This window comes from Plectropomus leopardus, chromosome 9 (assembly GCF_026936395.1).
Source record: "Plectropomus leopardus strain MGB_pleo_1.0 chromosome 9, ASM2693639v1, whole genome shotgun sequence".
Lineage (NCBI taxonomy): Eukaryota > Metazoa > Chordata > Actinopteri > Perciformes > Serranidae > Plectropomus > Plectropomus leopardus.
In genome coordinates this window covers 26,786,689-26,809,335 of record NC_142184.1, presented here as the reverse complement: position 1 = coordinate 26,809,335, position 22,647 = coordinate 26,786,689, and the positions used below count along the sequence as shown (strand labels likewise).

Below are 22,647 nucleotides of genomic sequence, written 5' to 3'. Positions count from 1 at the left end.
AATTTTAACATCCAACTTCATGTGATGTGTGAACATGTCCACATTTCTCAGACATACTCAGAATCAAACCTCCATTGCAGCCAGAAAAATTCACACTGCAATTTTTCAAAGTTTCATGTATTACAGCAGCTAACAGCCCCCAGCTTCCCGTCTCCTCTTTCTCATCACTCATCACTCACCCTAGTTTCCCAGTCTCTCTCGTCCTCTCCCACTCTCCTCCCACCATCCTCTCTCTCTCTTCTCCCTCTGATGTCAGAGCCCCACAGGGTGCTGTAGTAACTGTCTGTCAGTCAGTTTCGTTTAGTGTTTATAGTCCGTCCAGCCCCTCTGATCCATTATAAATAGCTTTAAGTGGCACAGCACTCCCTCATCGCTGTCACTCAACACTTTGTCTATTAGACTTCGTACTCTACCTAATTAATTTGACCAGCCGCTCAGAATAAAAATAAAGGTGGACATGAAATACTTAAATCCTGGATGTGAAAATCCTATTAGCTTGTTGTTATTAAGTAAAAAAAAATAAGATTTCTAATACTGTATTTATTCATGTGCTTATCTAAGCAGGCATGCTGAATCATTTTGTTTACTTAATGAGAGCAACACAGACGAACAGGGATCAGCCCCCACTCGATTTGTGTCATATTTTGATTTGATTTGACAAGCATAATTATTTGTAATTCAAGCATTTTCAAGGGTGATTTGTGGATTCTTTAAGGGTTTAAGGTCTGTGATGTAATCTGCCGCTAATCTTTCCAAATGTCAGGTCTGAATAAGTACATTGAGGGCTGATAGCACTTTGCAGTCATGGCTGGAGTTTTGCCTCCTTGGCTGTAGATTGATTTGTGTATTTGCATTTACTGGGCTTGTATGTTCATTGTATGTGCTGTGTATTTCCATGGATTAAAGGTGGCTTTGCCACATTAATTTATGGCTAATACATTATTAATTGCCTGTAGAGACCCAAATAAAGAGAATTGGGGTTTTGACTAGCAATTAATAATGTATCAGCCCATACTGATTCTCTAGAACAACCACTTTTCTTCAAAATTGCAAATGAGATTCATGAACTTTGGCAGGGACAGTTTTAATCAGTATATCTCAATAAGTTAAAATGAATACAGAAACTCTTCATTCTCATATTATTAGAGTTCCCATTCTGTATAATTAAGCGTCCATCTTCCAAAATAAGAATAAGAATTACTTCATGATGGCAATGTTCCCGGGTGGATTCACTGCTGTCTGGATTTTGCTTGCCCTGATAGACCCAAGGCTATTAATATCTCAAACACTTTCAAGGGCAAACAAGGCTTAAACTAGTTTTCATATTCTGTAATGTGGAGTGGGACTATCATCCATGTGAAATATGCTGTGTAATCCCTTCTGCCTCCTTTAAATTCCCCTCGGCCGTGTGTGCTGTGTTTAGTGTTTGGGTTAGGTTCTTGTACCATTTGTTGCATGAACATTACATCCCCTCTTCATTCAGCAAATGCTCATTCTTTGCCTTTTCTTTAGAAGATAAAATCAAAGTTAAAACAAAATTTCCCATTGGAGAAAGTAAACACTTAATTTTTTTCCTCATTTCAGCTGGGACACGTTAAGTATACTGCAGTTTTTGCCTGGCTGAACTTCATTCTCACAATTTGAGTAGAACAAGATTTAATTACTGGTAATTGTGCCGTAGTTAGTGAAATTGAAACAGTAATAGCCCAAGAGTGTTGACTTTCCAGTGAGGAGCATTGTAACAAAATAACTTAAATTTTACAGATTTTGGGGGCAGAGCAGTAGAAGAAATACTTTGACTCAACTGGAGGAATTCAAGTTTTACAACCCAATGAAGTGTAAGCCATTGAATCTCTGACAGCTTCAGGGATCACTGTGACCTCGGACCTCTCTGATAGGGCGCTAAGAACAAGAAAGCTTTAACTCCTTAGTTGAAAGAGGTATCATTACATCTGAAGTATCATTACTTAATGGGTAAACTGAGCAATACCTGTCACAGTGTTTCACACGCTGCCTAGTCACAACTTGTCTAGACGTCCTCATGCTCCCCCGACACACACCCGTTCCAAATCCTGTTAACGCCGCCAGCCTGCGCCACAATAACCTACATTCCACAGTAATCACACTGACTGACTGAGGCGTGTGAGGGTGTCGGTGCAACGATAGAAAAACGGCAGCAAATCCTGGTGACAGAGCACGATGCTGGAGGGAGGCTGCTGACTCCCAGAGAGGAGAGGGAGGGAGAGCATTTTTCTTTTGTGTATTCAAATCTTATTTGGAAAAGAAGATATGCGCTTTGGAGCACCATATTGCTGTGGCTGTGCTCCAAGTTCCCACCAGCTCTGAAAAACAGAGGCAGCGATCCAAACAGACTGGGACACACGCTTACATTAACACACTGTTTTACCACTGTATTAAGAACTGTCATTCACAGCATTTCATTTTAATTTGTTTTGATTAGAAAATGTTGGTTACACCCCAACTCAGTACCTGCCGTAAATAACTTTCAAATGTGATTTTTACTGATTCAAAGGCAAATATGTTCTCTGAACTTTGCTGACCTTCATTTGAATTTTTGGGTGGTTGTATGCTGCTGAAATACATCCACCAAAAGTATCACTGTGCAGAGGGAAGTGTGCATCTATTTACAGGTTTAAGAGGTAAATATCTTTAGACCATGTGCATTTGATTTCTCCATTAAATAAATTTAAAGTATGGATGACTTTTGTTAACAATATTAAATACATTTACACAATACATTGACCACCATTGCTGTTGAATTTTTCAAAGGTATTTTTTTGGCAATTTGAGTACCACAAGCCAAGTGCAATCTAATTCCATATCTTATATGTCAGACACTCTGCAACTCACACCAAAACAATCTAGACATATAAACTGCACTGAAGGTGAGAGACGACAAAACTGTATTTTCGAGTTTGGGGATGAACTGTCCCTTTAAGCCTGAGCCTAATTTAAAGGCTTGGGGTTCACTGGACCAAATTTTAGATCTATCCACTGAAGTGAAATTTAAAAAAAAGAAAGAAAACACACACACACACACACACACACACACACACACACACACACACACACACTAACAGACACACAGCAGACAGGAAAGTCAAGAACACAGGAGGGATGTGAGGACGCACGCGTATGTGCACGCGCATGCTCGGTCACGCAGCGCCGGGGCTCAGATTTGGCCGCTCCTTAGCTGCTCTGGGCGCTGATGCACGGCGTCCCCGACTGACACGCCTTGTGTATCTCCTCCCATCAGTCACGGGAAGAAATCACATTCAATTTCAGCCGTGTCATTAGAAAAACTATACACCACCCAGCCGGCATTATAAATTGGTATTGAATGGGAAGATGGTTTGTGAATGTTGGAGGAAATTTGTAGCCCTACAGATTTGCATAATGTGATTTTTTTTTCCAACAAGTATCAGGAAATGGATCTGCCCATTTAGCCATGCACAAATTAGTGTTAAATTGGGATGATTGCTGGATTGCGCGCATGTGCCTTTACCACAGAAATGAATAACACTAATCCTGTAATAAATTTGGCTACCACTACAACAGCAGATATATGAATCCCTGTGGGACTATTATAAGGCATAATATAGAATATCCTTTCACGGGAAAACATTTTTCACAATAAAATTTCTGGATTGGAATTTCTCTCTCTCTCTCTCTCTCTCTCTCTCTGTGTGTGTGTGTGTGTGTGTGTGTGTGTGTGTGTGTTACTCATCGGTGATCATACGGGAGATGACGTCACTTTTACTAGAGCTAACCTGACGATACAGCTTACATCACTGGTCTGGAATACACCGTGCAGTTCAATAAAAATGATACCACAAAATCTAACCCTGTTGTGAAACTGAAGCTCATTTATGTAATATCAGAAATATCATATATATTATCGTCTATCATCATAACAGACACGTGCTTTGTTACAATGTAATGTCCTGTTCTGTTTTTTTTTCCTTTTGGTAAAGTTTTTAGAAATTCCTTTTTTTGCCAACTCATTCTAAACCTATTCCAAAGTCGCATTATTTCATTTTTAACTGCCAGAATCTCATTTCTAAGAATCAGCAGCTTTTTTGGATTGTCTGTATAAACCCTGTAAAGGGTGACAAACCTGAAGGGCTATTTGAGGCGATGATAATTCTTCAGATGATACGGGGATGACGGTGTGATTGTGTAAAATACAGGCTATTCCCCCCATCCTATTCCAGTTGTGGATATGGCTGCCGCCGCGGGTGCTGTGTAACAGCCCTGCGCACCGGAGCCAACCATTATGAGAGAGAGAGAGAGAGAGAGAGAGAGAGAGAGAGAGAGAGACGCAAGCAATAGGGGGAGGGGTGGAAAAGGAGAGAGGAGGAGAGTGTGATTGTGTGCGTGTGGATGGATGGATAGTAGCCTGTACCACCGGGCTGTGCCGCCACTGCTAGAGAGCGCGCGCACACACATACATACACTCTCACACACACACACTCGGGAGGATAGTGTGTGAGCCAGCCAGCCAGTCAGTCAGTGTGAGTGTGTAAGCCATGTTGGATGTGAATGAACGGGAGGAGAGATGCTGCTGCCGCGCCGCTCCTAACGCTCAGACCTCCAGCTCCACGGACCACAGCGGGTAGATGCCAACTCTCCAGGCCGACGGAGAGACGGGGGAGCCTGGGGGAAGGTGTCGGGCGGTGCCGGCGGTCCTGGAAGTGGTCACCTAGCCGGAACGAGGGGAAAGAGAGAAGTAACGAGGAGAAGGAGGAGACGCACTCGAGAGAGACAGAGAGAGAGAATAGGCAGAGGTGGAAGAGGGAGAAAGGAGGAGAGAGACAGAGAAAGGAAGAGACTAAATGGCTGCACCGCTACCGGGCTTCACCCCGCTCCTGCTCTCGTCTCTGGCACTCCACCTGCTTCTCCTCGGCCCTTTGTTCGCCCTCACCCCGGGGACGGTGAATACAGGAGGGGCTTCCAACCGATGGACGCCGGGCCTCTTTCACCGAGACGCCGGTAAAGTGAGCCAGCAGCAACAGCAGCAGCAGCGCCAGGAAGCAGGGGAGTCGCCGAGGGGCAGCTGGAATCTACGCCCAAGCAGGTGGACCGTAGAGCGGATACAGACTGAAGGATGCTCCAGAGTGCGGCGCGCAGGGGGGACGCTGGGAAGATATGGGACGAGGGGGACACGGAAGGAGAGACTGAAAGGAGTCGGGACGTTTTGGGGGAGTGGAGACGGCCCACCATCACCTCCTCCTCCTCCTCCTCTCCACCCAGGTATTGGGAGCAGGTCGAGCTCTGATGGCGCAGGAGAGGGAGTGGGGAGAGTGGGGACGAGGAGGAAGGGCGTTGTTTCTACTCCCGCTTCACCTGCTTTCACCTCCTCGCCGGTTCAAAACGGCAAAAAACGGGCAGTACAAAGGACTAGAGCGTGCGCGCAACGGTGGCCGGCGTCGAGGCCACACCTCGCCAAACGTGGCGCCGCTGGAGCCTTTGTGCGCGCCTCTGGCCTGTGCGGGGCACCCGGAAGTGGAGAAAGGAGAGGGGGAGAGGTGTGGGAGAGGGCTCGTGAGGTGAGGAGGCGCTTTGCTACATGGTGCTCCCAGATACCTGACAAACAAGCCCTCTCCCCGGTCAAAAACCCCTCACTTGGCTCCTTGCCAACCGGTTGCTCATGTTGCATCCCCCCTCTTTCTGGATACAGTTCAGCACACAGTGAAGCTTCAAACCCCTTTAAATTTCACCCCAGTTTCAACAACAATTCAGACTGTCTCCAGGGATCAAAATTGGACTACATTTGTCATTTTTCAACCGGCCACACAGATAAAATTCAGCCGAGACCACTTTGCTGGAGCAACAATAACAAGGCCTGGGATGATGGTGATGATGGGGGCTCAGCCAGCGTGCACAGGAGGGCTGGTAATTGTTCTCATTTGGGAAGGCACAATGTTATCGATCCCAACAGAGAGAGGGGTGATGATAGCTGTTTGAGTGTGTGCATTAGATGTAAGGAGAGGGGGGCGAGGAGTGGGGGAGATGAGGAGGAAGCATATAGATGTAGCGCCCCTGCAGTGATTAACCCCAGTACCTGTGCGCTCTTAGATGGTTGTGGGAGAATTATAGATAGAGAGAGGGATGGGAGGAGAGAGGAAAATGAAGGGCGAACACGAGGGGTGAACCGAGGCAACAAATACATTAATTTATCTAATTATGCGGATAATGGTTTGGCTTTTCCGATTCTGACGCTCCTATGTAATGAGCTTCCGCAGGGGAAATCAGCACCAGCAACCAGAGGGCAGAGCAGTCAAACCCGGAGAGAAAGCAGGGAGGCTCCCGGTGGTTGCTTCGGTTGTTTGGACAGAATCGAAATGGGGGGTGGATATTTAGCTGAGTTTATGGTCCCGGGGGGAGTCATAGCTCAGAGGAATCTCCCCATCCAACTTCCCCCCAGCAGCATCAAAGAGACGCCCTGCCAACGTTTTCTATCCAGCAAAAGCGCAATTCCCAAATTTGCAAAGAATCTTGGCCTGGTGCTCAATTCGCCCCCTCAAACACAAACAGGCGATTATGCAGAGATTGAACTATCTAACCGTCTATGTGCTAAAAAAGTAACTTCAGAGACAGCCGGTGACTCAGGCTTTTTCTCGCCTGCGAAGTTTCCCGTTGTGTCAGCCGCGTCTCGCTCTGCAACAGCAATCACACGGCGTCTTCTCACTCAGCCTGATGACAGGACAGAAAAACACGTCTCGTTTTTCCCAGTGATTAACCTGACCACGTGGCAGGATGACTTTGCTCGCTCGCTTCACTTACTCTCAGTGAAGGACGTGATTTCAGCACGACGGACAGCTCCCCCAGACTCCCAGCGCGTGCTCTTATGGAGCAGATTCAACAGCAACAGTAATAATAACAACAACCAAGAGGATCAAAACAAAGAGAAAAATGGTCATAGTCATGAATCTGAAATAGAAAAATCGCCATGGCATGGTCAGACAGAGCAACAAGACGTGTGGGAGACCGCGCTGAGAGAGGCAGGGTGCGCTGAGAGCATTTCCACCGACTGTTCAGCCACCGAGAAGGGGGACCGCGCACATATGCAATTAAAATCCGGTAAGCAAGTGCCATTAGAGCCCGAAGGTGTCAGACAGTCAGATAGGCAGCAGATGGGGGCTGAGGGAGAAAGGGATGCAGAGAGGGAGGGAGAGGGCTCTGCTGCTTTTTCTGCCGTTGGGGGAGGAAAATTACAGGTGGGGGAGGGCGCAAGAGAGGCGCGGCTGATGGGAGGGAGAGGACCAGGGGGAGAAGAGCAAGAGGAGGAGGAAAGGGAAAAGGGAATAACAAAGGCAAGGCAGGCAGGGGAGAGAGAGGCAGAGGCAGGGAAGGGTCAGGATAGGGGCAGTAGCACCACCACCATCACACAGCCTGATAACGAAAGATGGAAAAAAGAGAGCCAGGCAGATGAAAGCAGAGAGGTTGGAGAGGGGGAGGAGATGGAGGTGGAAGGGGAGGAGGAGAGGCACAGTTCAAGGGGAGAGAGGAGCCTGGAACGACTGATAATAGTAGCAGATGATGAAATCTCACAGGGAGAGAGGGGGAGGAAGATTTTGATGCCGTGGTCTCGCTCTCGGCGTGCAGCCAACAGACACCCCCATTTCTCCCAGTATAACTTCCAAGTGCAAGTAGCAGAGAACCAGCCACCCGGCACCTCAGTCATTATCATGTCCGCCTCAGACCCAGATGCAGGAGATGCAGGCAGAGTGAGCTATAGTATGGCCCCGCTGATGAATAGTCGATCATCTGACTACTTCCACATCCACCCGGACACAGGTCTCATCACCACCACTCAGATTCTAGACAGAGAGCACATGGACTTGCATTACTTCCGGGTCACGGCGACCGATTATGGCTCCTCTCGCCTCTCAGGCACCACAATGGTGGCCATTACTGTGGCAGACCGCAATGATCATTCTCCTATATTTGAGCAGACAGAATACAGGGAGACGATCAGGGAGAATGTAGAGGAGGGGTATCCCATCTTACAGCTGCGAGCCACAGACTTGGACTCCCCATCTAATGCCAACATCCGTTACCGCTTTGTCGGCGACACGGCCGCAATGGCTCGAGCTGCCTTTGAGATTGACCCACGCTCTGGCCTCATTACAACCCGTGGAGCAGTTGACCGGGAAACCAATGAGCACTACACTCTGCAGGTGGAGGCCAGCGACCAGGGGAAGGAACCGGGGCCACGTTCCGCCAATGTTAAAGTTTTCATCACTGTTCTGGATGAAAATGACAATGTGCCACAGTTCAGTGAAAAGCGCTATGTGGTGGCAGTGAAGGAGGATGTACGGCCTCACTCTGAGATCCTCCGTGTGAGTGCCTCAGATCTGGACAAGGACAGTAATGCTGCTGTTCACTATAATATCATCAGTGGTAACAGCCGTGGACAGTTTTCCATCGACAGTGTCACAGGGGAGATCCATGTTGTAGCACCGCTAGACTTTGAGTCCGAGCGGGAGTACACGCTCCGTGTTCGTGCACAGGACAACGGCCGGCCACCTCTCTCAAACAACACCGGTATTGTCAGCGTACAGGTGACGGATGTCAACGACAACCCACCAATCTTTGTCTCCACACCATTCCAGGCGTCTGTGCTTGAGAGTGCCCCAGTGGGTAGTTCCATCCTCCACATTCAGGCCATTGATACAGACTCTGGTGATAATGCCCGTCTGGAGTACAGGTTAACTGGCACCAGCTCTGACACACCGTTTATTATCAATTCTGCAACAGGCTGGGTCACTGTGAGCTCCATTCTCGACCGAGAATCTGTGGAGCACTATTTCTTTGGCGTGGAGGCCCGGGATTACGGCATGCCGCCTCTTTCTGCTACAGCGAGTGTTACAATTACAGTGATGGATGTTAATGACAACCGCCCTGAATTCCTCCAAAAGGAGTACTATGCTCGCCTGAATGAGGATGCGGCAGTTGGCACCAGTGTAGTGACTGTCACGGCTGTGGACCGTGATGTCAACAGTGCGGTGACCTATCAGATCACAGGAGGAAACACCAGAAACCGTTTTGCCATCAGCACAGCAGGAGGGGCTGGGCTTCTCTCATTAGCTCTCCCGTTGGACTACAAACAGGAGCGACGCTACGTTCTAACAGTCACTGCCTCAGATCGCACACTCCACGACACCTGTCAGGTGCACATCAACATCACAGATGCTAACACGCATCGGCCTGTATTCCAGAGTGCCCATTACTCTGTTAGTGTGAACGAGGACAGACCACCTGGAAGCACAGTAGTTGTTATCAGCGCCACAGATGATGATGTTGGGGAAAATGCTAGAATCACGTACTTTCTCGAAGACAATATCCCACAATTCCGCATCGACACCGCCACTGGTGCCATAACACTCCAGGCAGAGCTTGACTATGAAGACCAGATGACTTACACTTTGGCTATAACGGCTAAAGATAATGGCATCCCACAGAAATCAGACACTACATATGTTGAGGTTAATGTGAATGATGTGAACGACAATGCCCCTCAGTTCCTCAGCCCCAGATATCAGGGAACAGTGAGCGAAGATGCCCCACCCTTCACCAGCGTCCTCCAAATCTCAGCCACTGACCGCGATGCACATGCCAACGGTCGTGTTCAGTACACCTTCCAAAAAGGCGAGGATGGGGATGGAGACTTTACCATTGAACCTACATCTGGTATTGTCCGAAGTGTTCGCCGTTTGGACCGCGAGAGCGTGCCATTCTATGAGCTTACGGCTTATGCTGTAGATCGTGGCGTGCCCCCTCAGCGAACCCCCGTCCACATTCAGGTGACAGTTTTAGATGTGAACGACAATGCCCCTGTCTTCCCTGCTGATGACTTTGAGGTTCTAGTGAAGGAAAACAGTGCAGTGGGCTCTGTGGTGGCCCAGATTACAGCTGTTGACCCAGACGAAGGCGCCAATGCTCAGATCATGTACCAAATCGTGGAGGGCAACATCCCGGAGATCTTCCAGATGGACATCTTCTCAGGGGAGCTGACTTCACTCATTGATCTTGACTATGAGGCCCGCAATGAGTATGTCATTGTAGTCCAGGCCACCTCAGCACCTCTAGTCAGTCGTGCCACTGTCCGCATCCGATTGGTGGACCAGAATGACAACCGGCCCACTCTGCAGGACTTCCAAATCATTTTCAACAACTTCGTGTCCAATCGGTCCAACAGTTTCCCCAGCGGGGTGATTGGTAGAGTCCCCGCCCATGATCCTGATGTGTCAGACAGGCTGTATTACACCATCGACCGAGGGAACGAGCTTCACCTGCTGCTCCTGAATCACACCAGCGGAGAGATCCGACTGAGCCGAAAACTGGATAACAACAGGCCGCTGGTGGCTGCCATGCTGATCACTGTCACAGGTAAGAGAGTGTGTGGTGGTGGGGGGAGGGTGTGTAGTCTGTTTGGATTCCCCTGTAGCTTTTTTCTCACTGTGACGAATCCTGTGAAGATAAGGACTCAGACTCTACAGGTCTGAGTGAGAAAGGGGTGTGATGACACTGGATGGCATTTGGCTGAGCTCTGGGCTTTGCTTCTGCTTTTTGCTTTTGCCTTTTTTTCTTGCGTGCATGAAGAAATGAGGAGTTAAATGGGCTTTTTGAAACATATACGACTGATTGTGTGCAAGTCGTTGTGAAAGGAAGCTGACTGAATGAGTGGGAGGGAGAGGAAGCAAGAAAATTTGATTTGTTACCTGTGTCTGAAACATCTGCTGCATGTACCTGAGTCCCTGAAGGAGAAGGCTCTAGGGAGACATTGTGTGTGCATGTGTTTGTGAGAGAAATATAGACAGTGACAGAGCTGTTGCTCAAGTTAGATTTACCCGGGAGCATGGGAGGTAAACATTTAGGTGATTGATGCCAGTCGGCTTAGCAGAGTTTCAAAGTGTGGGAGAGGTGAGAAATGTTGGAGAAAAGGATGAGGAGAAAAAGTACTAGTGCTGCTGAGTGTGGTTTTTGCGTGAGAAAATAGAGATCATCAGTAGAGATCATGGAGGAAAAAAACAAGTGTGAGAAGAGATAAATATCTGAAGGCACTTCTATCAATGTGAGATAACTGACAATAATTATTATTAGGAGGTTTTTCATATCAAATTTTCACACCAATCAGCATGTTGCCAGTGTATCAGACATGCTCATGTTAAGCAGTTTTTTATTTTGGGCTTGGCAATGACAATTTTGCTGGTGAAAACAAGGCTGTGTGGCTGTGAGCAGTGGTTGGTATCACAGTACCACCCACACTATTTGATTGACATGTGGTCTTGGGTAAGCTCAGTCCGAGTTGCCATAGCAATTCTGTAAAATGAAATAAAATCTATTTTGTATGAAAACAAGGAACCAAACAAGTCCAACTGGTAGAGCTCATTACTGTCACTTGATGTTGAGAATTCCCAAAAATGTTATCAATACTCGTGATGTGATTTATTTCCTAATGAACAGTGAGAGGTCCATTATCACTGTAAACCTATTGGCTATTAGGGTGCAGAGACACATACTTTGATTTTCCAGGAAAATAGCAACTGTCATGCTTGTTGACCATCCATTATGTTGACCACCCATTATATGTTGACCACATCAAGTGCTTAGAAAAAAAATGCTTTAAAGTATTTCTTGACTCTGCTACAGATTAAATAGAATAGAATATAGAATATAATCTTATATTTTGTGAAAATTCCAATGGAATTTTTTCTTGAGAAATAGTAACTTAATTGTTTTTAATGAAGTTGATTGTTCTGTTTTTAGGTGTATTTTGTTGTTTATTTGTTTGCATTTCTAGGCTTTGGCTTCAAGATAAAGGGCTCTGAAAAGCGTTACAAGCCTCTTTGCTGTCAGTGTTCAAAGCCTTAGAAAGCAAATGAGGAAAAGAAACGAGAGCAACGCTGTTGCTTTGACGGCCTGGTTAGTGCTCTGTGTGTATTCTGGCTCGAGAGTGTGTGTGACCTGCTTCCCTATTTACACTGCTTTTATACAAGCCTCACTGGTGACGGTGCACGCTCATACATATTCAGTCTGTTAGTGAGTAAAGTGAATGAGGGAGTGAGTGATCAAGCGATTAACTTTGTGAAGGTTGTGAATGAATGAGTGAGTTTGACACTGATTGAAGGGAGTGAGTCAATGATCAAGGAAGTGAGTTTGTGAACAAGTGTTTGAAAAGTCAGTAAATAATGGAGACAGTGAGTGAGTGAGTGAGTGAGTGTGGGTAAACACAGGCATGAGTGAGTGAATAAAATAGAATGAGGCTAAGTAAATGACTGCATTAGTAAATGGGTGAGTGGGTGAATGAGGGAGAAAGTTACTTGAACAAATGAATGAGTAAACAAATGAGCGAGTGAGTAAATAAGTGAGCTTAAATGTTCGAATTAAATATCACATGAGAGATTGCAGGAGTTATCAAATGGCTGATAGAGTGAAGAAGCGAGTCAGTGAATTAGTGAGAAGTGAGTGAATGAAGGAGAAAGTAAGTGAGCAAGTGAAGGAGTGAGTGAGCAAGCAAATGAGTGAATTAAAACATTACAAAGTAAACAAAGTACACGAGTGATCAAATGACTGGCATAGTGAACAAGTGAGGGTGTGGGGAAAATGAGGCGTGTGAACGGGCAAAAAGGTGAGTAAGTGAGCAAGTGGGTGAATGGGTTAATGAAAGATCAAGGCACTTCAATAAATGAGTGAACAAGTAAACAAGTCTGTGTCATGTCAAGTGGTCAACTGGTCATCATTATCCATATGCAGACTTTTGCATTGGAAATGCTTCATTTACAAATCCGTCCTTGGACTGCTGCCAACATATTAATCCTCCTGCATGTCGCACAAACAGTACAGTCGTAGCCTGTGCTCCCAGGCCTTTATTACCTTCAGTGTTCCCTCATATGTGCAGAGTTGGCAAAAATGCATTTTCTTACTCTCCCCCCTCACTGTTCAACACTCTACAGCAGGATCTGAAGCTGTCCAGCTTGATCCCACTATGGAATTTTAAACTTATGTTAAGGGTACTGGAAAAAAAGCATCTTTGGAAACTTCTTCCCATTTTTAGTATTTTTAACCTGCTTTCATTTGGCACTGTCACCTAAATGCTTTATGTATTGTATTGATAAATCTGTCTGTCTGCAACTAATTGTTGTTACATTGTATGGGATCTGAAACAGGTCTCTCTTGAGAATGAGACCCCATGTCTCAGTGAGATTACCTGTTTAAATAAAGGTTAAATTTAAAAAAAAGAAGTAAAGTTAGGGAGTGCATGACTAACTGAATGAGTGACTGAATGAATTAGCAATGGAGTAAAGTTCAAGAGTGATGAAATGAGCGAGTGAGTGAGTGAGTGAAAAAAAGCGAAAGGGAATGAGTACCATAAATAAGTGAATGAGGTAGTGTTTGATTAGTGGTTGAACCAATGCTTTACAAGTAAAGCAGTGACTAAGTGAATGAGTAAGCAATCAGGCAAATATAATGTGTGTGTGTGTGTGTGTGCGTGCACACACCATAAAGTACATATAAGTATTTATGTGCCTGCCTTTGTCTCCCTCTGCCTTTTCCAATGTGCATCCAGCTCAGTTCAACCAGATGTGTAGATTCATTTCCAATTTTCTCGCTTCTCGTTTCCCTTCCTCTCTCGTTTCTCTCTCACTGTGGAAATATTTTACACTCTTTCTCTCTCTCTTTCTCTCTCTCTCTCTCTCTCTCCATTGCTCCAGGATTTGACAGTTATGAGATTATAATGAAACAACAGTCAGCCAGAGTCATGCTCGGAGCAAAGCTGTCACTTTCATTGTGTGCTGCGTGTTATCTGAGACTACCCGTCCCCTCCTCTGCCCATCACTTCCTTCCACTCTTTTATTCTACCCATCCTCCAATGGATGGATGGATGAGTGAAAGATTTCTTCTCAACCATTTGTATTCCTGGTGTTTCTCTCTCCTCTCTTTCGTCATCCCTTTTTCCCCCATTCCCTTCTTCCTTATCATTTAGTTTGTTTCTCATTTACTTTCTCTCCCACCTCCTCAGTCTTTACCTTGCATATTATTTATTTACTCACCTGCTATATCTCTCTTCTCTACTTCTTTTCTCACTCTCTCCCTTTCAACCCCTTCTGTACTCAGTAATCCATCCTTCTGTCCTCCGACTCTTCTCTCTCCCCGGATACTTCCCTGTAATCCCTGCATAACTCTCATGGGCTGCATCTTTTCCATGGCATATTCCTTTCAACTCTGCTCCTCCTTCCTCCTCTCCTCTTTGCTGCTTCTCCTTATTTCCTCTCCTTGTGTGTGTGTCTATTCGTCGACTAAAGTGCCTCAGTGGGTTGTGTTTTTGTGTGTTTATGCCCGATTTTTATGTATGTGCACGTTTGAGCGGTGTTTCCTTGTCGCAGAAAGATTTTTCTGTGTGTACGTGCTTGTGCATGATTTGTGTTGCGCATAGTAGCAGTGCCCACGTGTGTTTGTTTCGTGTGTGTGTGTGTGTGTGTGTGTGTGTGTGTGTACTCTCAGGTGGCTCAAAGCATTGCACTTGAGAGTGTATTCATGCCTCTTCAATGAATTATATCTATGCATGCCAGAGAGAGCTGGGACTACTCTGCTGCATGTCTTGCTTTCTTACTTCCTCGGTCTCTCATACTTTCCTCTCTGACGTTCTCTCTTCCTCTCCGTCTCTCTATCTTTTTCCCACTCTCTCTATGACTGTTGATTCTCAGGATAATTCCCATATTTATGGTGCACAGAGATTAAACGCTGCATCCATGCTAGTTGCCAGCAGCACACAGACACACAAATTGACATTTACACACATGAAACCAGCTTTAGGGTCAGTTGGTTGAGGCAAGTAATGAAAAAAAAAAAAAACATTTTAGCTTGGCATCCCTAACAGCATCAGCTGAAGGTGCCCTTGAGCAAAGCAACCCCCAGCTGCTCTTGTGGCCAGCTGCACACACTGTGGTTGTAAACTGGCAAAATCCCAGTTGTGAGTGTGTGTAGCAGTTTGAATGAGGAAAAGGAAACACGTGCCTAGCTGGACTTCCCTTGGTAGATGAAGGTTGAAACAAAGACTCTGTGTGCCAACACGTTCAAAAGATTTTGTGCAGTCGGCCCTTTTTTTAGCAGCAGACATTTTGGCACGTTACAGTAGGAAAAGCACCGGTGTAAATAATGAAATTAACAATGGCTGAGTTACAATTAGCTGCTTCACTGTCAGGGCCCCGGTACTGTGCATGCTGGCTCACTGTCACACTGTCATAACTTACTGGGACACTTGCGCAGAGCAGAGCCATCGTTAATGTTATTAGTAACACCTGTGCTTTTACGACTTGTCAAAATGTGTGCTGTGAAAAAGGTCAATTGGCAGTGAAAACTAAAGCAGTTTGAAAGAAAAACACACTCATTGTCAAAATGTTTGTCTTAATTTTTCTGTTTCAGTCCAATAAATTACCAACATCTATGAGCCCGCTACATGTTTCTCAGAGAGATCTCTGCTTTCTTGTGTAGCTTTGAAAACTTGCATACAAGATCAAAGTGCCAAACGACAGACCCCTTTCATACATGACAAATACTTTTAATTGGTCATTATCCTGATAAGGCCCACCTGTGTAGCAATGTTTCTGATTATGATTAGTTTTATGTTTAATAAGAGATGCATGAATTACATTTTTGGGCCCCGTGGGACAAGAACAACTCTATAATAAGCTAATAACCACACCAACAGTTGCCTAATTACACATCCAGGATACAGACCAATATAATTTGGAGTAATGTTTGTGTCTACCTGATGGATGACAGTCAATTTACTCTTCTTAAGCTCTGGCTTGGTCTCCACTAACTCCTTAAACCAATATCTGCTAAATGTTCCACTTTGTCTTACTTTCTGCTGTTTGTTGCTAAGCAGGTAGTATACAGTAGGTTTATTATGTTGAGCCTTTTATTTTTTTTTGTTGGAAACAACTGTCTCTTGCTCCTGGAAAAGAGCTTGATGAGAGCACTGGCGCTGAACCAAAAAGTGAATATTCTGTAGAAATAAAATAATAAACTAAAAGAGGCTTAAGAGCTCAATAGAACTGCAGATGTTGTGGTTTTGTCACTGTGAGCACGTACTCAAAAATTTGAATAATTTATCATTTGTAAATTTGTCACATGCCAGCACTTGTATGCATGCGTTAGCGAACAGACAACATCGTAGGTGTAGATATTTAGTACGTGCTCTTGACCCCCATCATAAAAACATAAAACTACTAGAGGACTTTTATTTTGACAAAATTAATTACATTTACACCATGAATTGATGCAGAAAAGGCACAAATTGATGCATAAAAATCAGAAAGCAGGGCATTAAATTTTTGATGCACAAAGCTTTCTGGTGAAGGACCCCCAAACACCATGTTTCATGTAAACAACAGCTTGGTCGACAGCCCTCGGGGTCAACTACTGACCCACAAGGTGCACTTAAGCATCTGGATGAAACACAGCAGGTTTTCAACTAACTCTAGTGTAAACCCATACATGTCAATTTTTGACGATCAGGGTAACTTATTTTATATAAAGAGCGAGAAAGTCCACGTATTGAGGTGGTCTGGGTGAATGGATGAGTCAGACAAACACAAGGCTTTCACCCAGGATACGGCTGTGTGTGACCCATGTAAAAGTTAATGTAATTTTCACTCAAAGCATGATCTCTTTTTAAACCTTACCAAGTAATTTTTGTGCTGAAACCTAGGTGTCCTGTGAGCACAGAAGTTTATTTTGAAAAGACACAATGCATGTAAAGACCGGAAAGAGGACATCCAAAACTGATGCCAGAGAACTACTTAAGGCATCATGGTTTGAAATGGCACTGACCAAGCTGCTGTATTTGACATGTTGGGAGTGAGAACGTGTTGGAAGAGAAGAGTGAGCAAACAAGTTAATACATCTGATGAGCCAAACGGAAATCTTTTCCATATACTGATTTGAGTTTAATGTCCCCTGTGTGTGCTGGGGTACTGGGAATTAAGATTATGTTGAGAATAAAGACACATCTCCAATACATTTACACACTTTAACATACACTGCAACTATTGAGGCAACTTTATGCTAACTATGACTTAGGTCAGTGCACCATGAATACACTTACAGTCCATATAGTAGGTCATTGCACTGATGTTAACGAGAACCCTACACATGCATCGTGGATGGGTGAGCTGATGCTGTGTGTGTGTGTGTGTGTGTGTGTGTGTGTGTGTGTGTGTGTGTGTGTGTGTGTGTGTGTGTGTGTGTGTAAGGCAGCTAATGCATTTACATGTGGGTCAGCTGAGAAAGGTTAACACCCAGGAGCATAATGCTCTGAATTATTCGCATTTTAGATAATAATGTGTTTTTACCCAACATTGCAAGCATAGAGGTAAAATGAGCTGAGAGTACAGTGTGTGTTTAACTCTTGTGTTTTGTTGCTATTGTTGATGTCACACTTAGAAACCCTTTTTTCTGTTTTTCTTGCATCTATTGCATTTCTTATATATTGGATTTGTTGTCTACAGTGAAGAAAGAGAATTATACAGTTCAAAACAAAGATGCAGGAAAAGAACCAGAGAACTGATCACAGACGTTAAATGTCATGAACCAGTTTCAATGTCATGTTGTGATGAAAACATGGTTTGCCCCCTGAACCCCCATGAAGCCCTGCAGGCTTAGTTTCACCACCAAAACAAAGTGGTTTTTATATAATAGCCCTTTGAAAAGCAGTGTATGTGTGTGTGTGTGTGTGTGTGTGTGTGTGTGTGTTTGTGTGTGTGTGTTTACCACCCATCCCTCTATTGCTTTGTATTGATTTTACCAGTCAGAGGTCTGAAAGCCTGCCACCGTTTTAGAGAGAGACAAAGAGGGATAATTTCAGTGTTTTATGGTAATGACACAAGTTAATTGTGGAATTATACAAATTAATTCATACATTTTACAGGCCAGTACATAATGCTCAGTACTCTATAGGCTATATATTGTTTACTGTAATAAATATATGATTTAGCTTACAAAACATACACTTCTGATAAAATGGCTTATTAGGGCCAGTGTAGGTTAAAAATGAAGCTGGGGAAGGCTGATAATATTTACAGTAAAAAATCATCAATTTACAAGAAAGAAAACTCGGATTTTCTCTGAGGTTAAAGTAGTAAATTCACAAAAAAAAAAAAATTGTGTGCATTCAGCAGCTTTATACATCCTAAAACCAGAAAATAATAGGTCAACTAAGTCTGGAAATAATTAGCCAACGTTGTTTCACACGGGACACAAACCTCGGTGTTCTGGGTGAAAGTCCTGTGCTTGACCTAATTCATCTATCACAACTTCCTCTTTTTGGACATGAACTTTGTGGCCCCTTATAATATGCTGAATTTACCATTTTAGTCTTGAGAATATCGGCTCTGTATTTCACCTACAATGGCCCTACAGTATCATCATGGATCTTAGTAGTTTCACAGATTCATTTTATTTCATGTTGATTCTTTTCTTTGTTACAGCCACTGGTAAAATGAGTGTCTGACAATCAGGCACAGATTAGAAATTTAGAGGCCCCCCCACCTGTCCACTACACACACACATACACACACACACACACACACACACACACACACACACACACACACACTGTGTGCTGTACTGTGATGTTACTATTACAGGTTTTACAGGCTACAATCTGTTGGAAACACCTGTACTTTATACAGGACTTACACACAAAAATTGTGATCATAGGCTGCAGCCTGTGATCACAACCTGAATGACAACACCTGTAGAAATCACGTCATACAGGATTTACGCAACGTATTTGCAGAAATCAATTAAGTAATTAATTAATTTACCAAGTTCAGTCTTGTAGAGCCAGGTAGAGTATTTCCACTCTGACTGCCAAGTTGGATCAAAGCCTGTCATCCTGTGGTGTGTCCTGTGTTTAAATGTAATTTAAAATAAATTTTCTTTCAACTCTTCATCAACTTCACTAGTCTATATTAGTTACATTGAGGGTGTAGAAAACAGCATAACTCCCTCTACAGCTGCAAACAGCCCACCATCATTCCCACCTGGAGAATGGGTGAAATCAAAGCAAGAAAGTTGGGCTGGTGCACCAGGCCCCCAAATCACTGAATCTGCCCCTGGTTAAAGGAGAGCAGCAGAGAGCAGCTGGATGAGAGAGGGAGCGCATGGTATTAGCCCATCATTAGTTTACTCAATAAAAAACACGGTCTGGACCTATTCTGTATGAAAAGTGACCTTAGATGACTTCGTTGTGATCTGGCGCCACACATAGGCCTGAAATAAAATTGATTTTAATTTTTAGGGGGGTGGCGCCTGGCCTTGATGGTTTTAATAGTGGGTTAAAACTGTCAAGACTAAAATGGATAAGAAAAGGATAAATTGCGGGGTTGTTAAACTCCTTGCCTACCTGCCAACTGGTCTCCGCCATCCGCTTCAGTGTCCGGCTGGTCCTCCACTTTAGTATCAGGCTCAAAAAATACATCCTTCTGGCCGCCTCATTCTGGCGAGTGTGAAAAAAATGCCGAAATTGAGGAAATATTTTTCCGCGTTTTAAGCTCCCTGTTGTCCTTCTCTCTCTTTTCTCTTCTCTTCGCCTTCAACTTTGCTGCTCCCGCGGTCCGCCTGTTTAAATCCATTTCCTGCTATGAGCAGAATGAATGAGGCTTTGTTCGGTTTTGGCGCTTTCCAATTCTCATGATCACATGACTCATCGTCATCATCACAGGCACAACAACAAAGCAATCATAAAACTTTTGTTATTATCTAATGAAGTAACTGCGTGAATTTGTTCATATTTCAACACAGATACTATCATAATTTTAAGCATTTATCAGACTTTTGTGTGTTTATTTATTTATTTAAAGTAGAAGCAAATGCTGGATGCTCCAGTTGGTAGGGTTTGGAGGCTCAGTGGTTAATCCGTGCTTGCTGACGATATATATCATCATGACTGACCGTCTGACGTTGACACTGTGTGGAGATGAGAAAGTAAGTGTGATTTGAACTCCTCTCCAGCTCTCTCTTTTCATTCTTTACACAACTTTTCAAGCGTGCAACGCCATAATGGATAGGTAATGATCAATCGATCTGCATCAATATATCTATTAAATGAGTGACGATCACGAAACATGGATCCATATGATCCTCCTTCAGGCGCACCCTTATTGTGAAAGTCTGTGTCACCATCACACAGCGTCCGGCAGATGATGGCGAGCAGCCCAGAGAAAGAAGATGAGGATAACGCTGTTTACTGGGGGATAAATCAGCAGTGTGGAAATGTTTTGTTTTCGGAGAAACTGCGAATCAACGGATAGCACACGTGATATGTAACCAGAAGTTGTACTGAGGAAACAGGAGTACCTGCCGGGCCACTTCACGGACTTCTTGTTAACATTAGGCTAGCTGCTCTGTTTCAACAATGTTGACTGAAAAACGTGCAGGTCGCATGAAAGTCACCCGTGCTGTTCTGCCGGGAGGTGCAGGGACATAAAACCAGCGGTGAGTAAGACAAAGCACATATAATACTAAACTGCTTATGAGTAGAGGAAAAGTCCGTTAGCCGCTAAGCTAAATCGTGCAATGTAAAAAGCCATAGGCTTATGCTAATATCATTAGCATGTTGTATATATGGGGAAAAAGTGACCTACAAAAGACAGTTGTTTTGTCTATAAGCCTGGACATTTATTATTGATTTAACACTTAAGTGAAACGATCTTGTTGTTGATCCACATTTTGAGGTCAAACAGCCCTGAATCAGTTTTAATTATTTCCAATTATGTATATGTTGTTTTTATCTTTTCTGGGCAAAAGCAAAGAAAGGGCTGGCAGCTTCTCCTAAAAGCTTAAAGTAGCGATTTGATTTACACTCCTAGAGGGCAACGCTATGAATGCCTTAGTATGTCTGTCTGAAAATGTGAGCCGTTTTCCACATTATTAATAACCGCATCTTGCTCGTCTCTCAGTGTTGACTGACTGTTCACTCTGTGGGTGGAGTGAGGTCCCCCACAGTTACAAACATTTTGCTTTCCAGAGTGGTTCAGCAACATATTATGCAAATTAGTTTTTCTTCATCATAACCTGACCCCTTAATTCCTCATCAAACTGTTCAATGCCACATGGATGTGTGTTGCCAGACCATACATATTGACTTTAAAGGAATACCACCCCCCCACGATCCCCCTTTACTTCAATTTTTCAAGAATTTTCTGTTTTTTGGGGATTCTTCACTTCTTCTCATTCACTGTGGAGGCATCCTCGAAACACAAAGTTTACGTCATGACGTTAACATAACACAGTGTAAGTAATTGATAAACAAATGGTCATTTTGTGGTTGAGGGATTAGAAAAACAGGATAAATAAACACAGCATGAAAAACTGTACGAGACAGGCTCAAACCCACAGTATTACGAGCACACAGCACTTACCGCAGCTCACTTACCAATTGTGATGACCTACATCCAGTATACTGCACATACTGGTCAACCACAATTGTAAAGAAACTTTTACCAGCCCATTAGAATCCATTAGATGTACGCTCTACATCTTCAACCTGTCAGGAGCGCAATGCATCTACCAGCCGTCAGGAGCTAAATGGTTCAGAACGGGCAGAAAGGTGACGAGATTGACACAGTTTTCTCACTCCTCGGAGGGACACAGATGGCATGTGTCTCTACTGGATAGATAGTGTCCTGTAACTATGACACAGACGCTGGGACCAAACCTGTGACCTCAACAGGTTTTGCCCAGTAATTACAAGGTACAAGGTTTATTAGTCATTTTTTAAACATAGTTGAAAAAAAAAAGAAATTAAGATTGGGCCTCGATCCTGCTACATCTTTTGGAGTTGATTATTAGTTACCTCTCTTTCATATTTTGTAAGCTTAAGTTAACTGTGTTTTAATAGCAGATATCGATTAACAAGGGGTTCACATGTGATTATGTTTTCTGGAGTATAACCATTGACTCTTGACAGAGAGCCAGTGTCTGTTTAAAGCTTTTTGTGTACAGTCCCCAGAGTTTACGTAAATGGCTTCTGTTATTTCATGCAAATATATAAATGTGTTGTCGATGTATTTTTCTCTGAGACTCACAGAATCAGACAGTGGATTATACAGATAAGATCTTTGCTTTCCAGTTCTCATTCATTCAGGGTTTGTTACTTTTGCACTCAGGTATCTTTTACTGTAAATGCCAACTTACTTTGCATTCACACAGCGGTGCACATCCCCGTCTGGGAGCTGACCTGTACAAATACAGTCCATTTGATACGTCTCTTCTCCCGGCTAACAATGTGGTTTGAGTGGCAGGATGACTGCTGGGAAATGGTGATAAATAAGGCAACATTATGCATAGGGGAATGCTGTGACAGTGAAAATTCAGGCATGCTGGGCTGCCATGAGTGAATATTTTGACAGAAGTTTTCAGGGGGTTGAGAGCATAACAAATTCATGTTCCCTGCTGAGAGTTTTGCAGTTGGTCTGGGAACCCTCTGCTCCTGAATCTGCTTCTCACACCTTTTTTGTCACCTAATTCTTTTTGAGTGTAAGTGTCAACTTAAAAGTTTCAAACATTAATTACTCATTATACAAATAGTGAATCTTATTATATATGTGA

General features: G+C 44.0%; 1 protein-coding gene across 1 annotated transcript in view; it reads left to right on the top strand.

Annotated features, from left to right (window-relative positions):
- Positions 1-4,392: 4,392 nt before the first annotated feature.
- The window catches only part of celsr3 (cadherin, EGF LAG seven-pass G-type receptor 3), a 129,636-nt gene continuing 111,381 nt past the window's right edge, over positions 4,393-22,647 (top strand). The window contains exon 1 of the mRNA XM_042492564.2: positions 4,393-10,416. Within this exon, the coding sequence (XP_042348498.2) occupies positions 4,857-10,416 (5,560 nt within the window). The 5' untranslated portion in view covers positions 4,393-4,856. The remainder of the gene's footprint in view (positions 10,417-22,647) is intronic.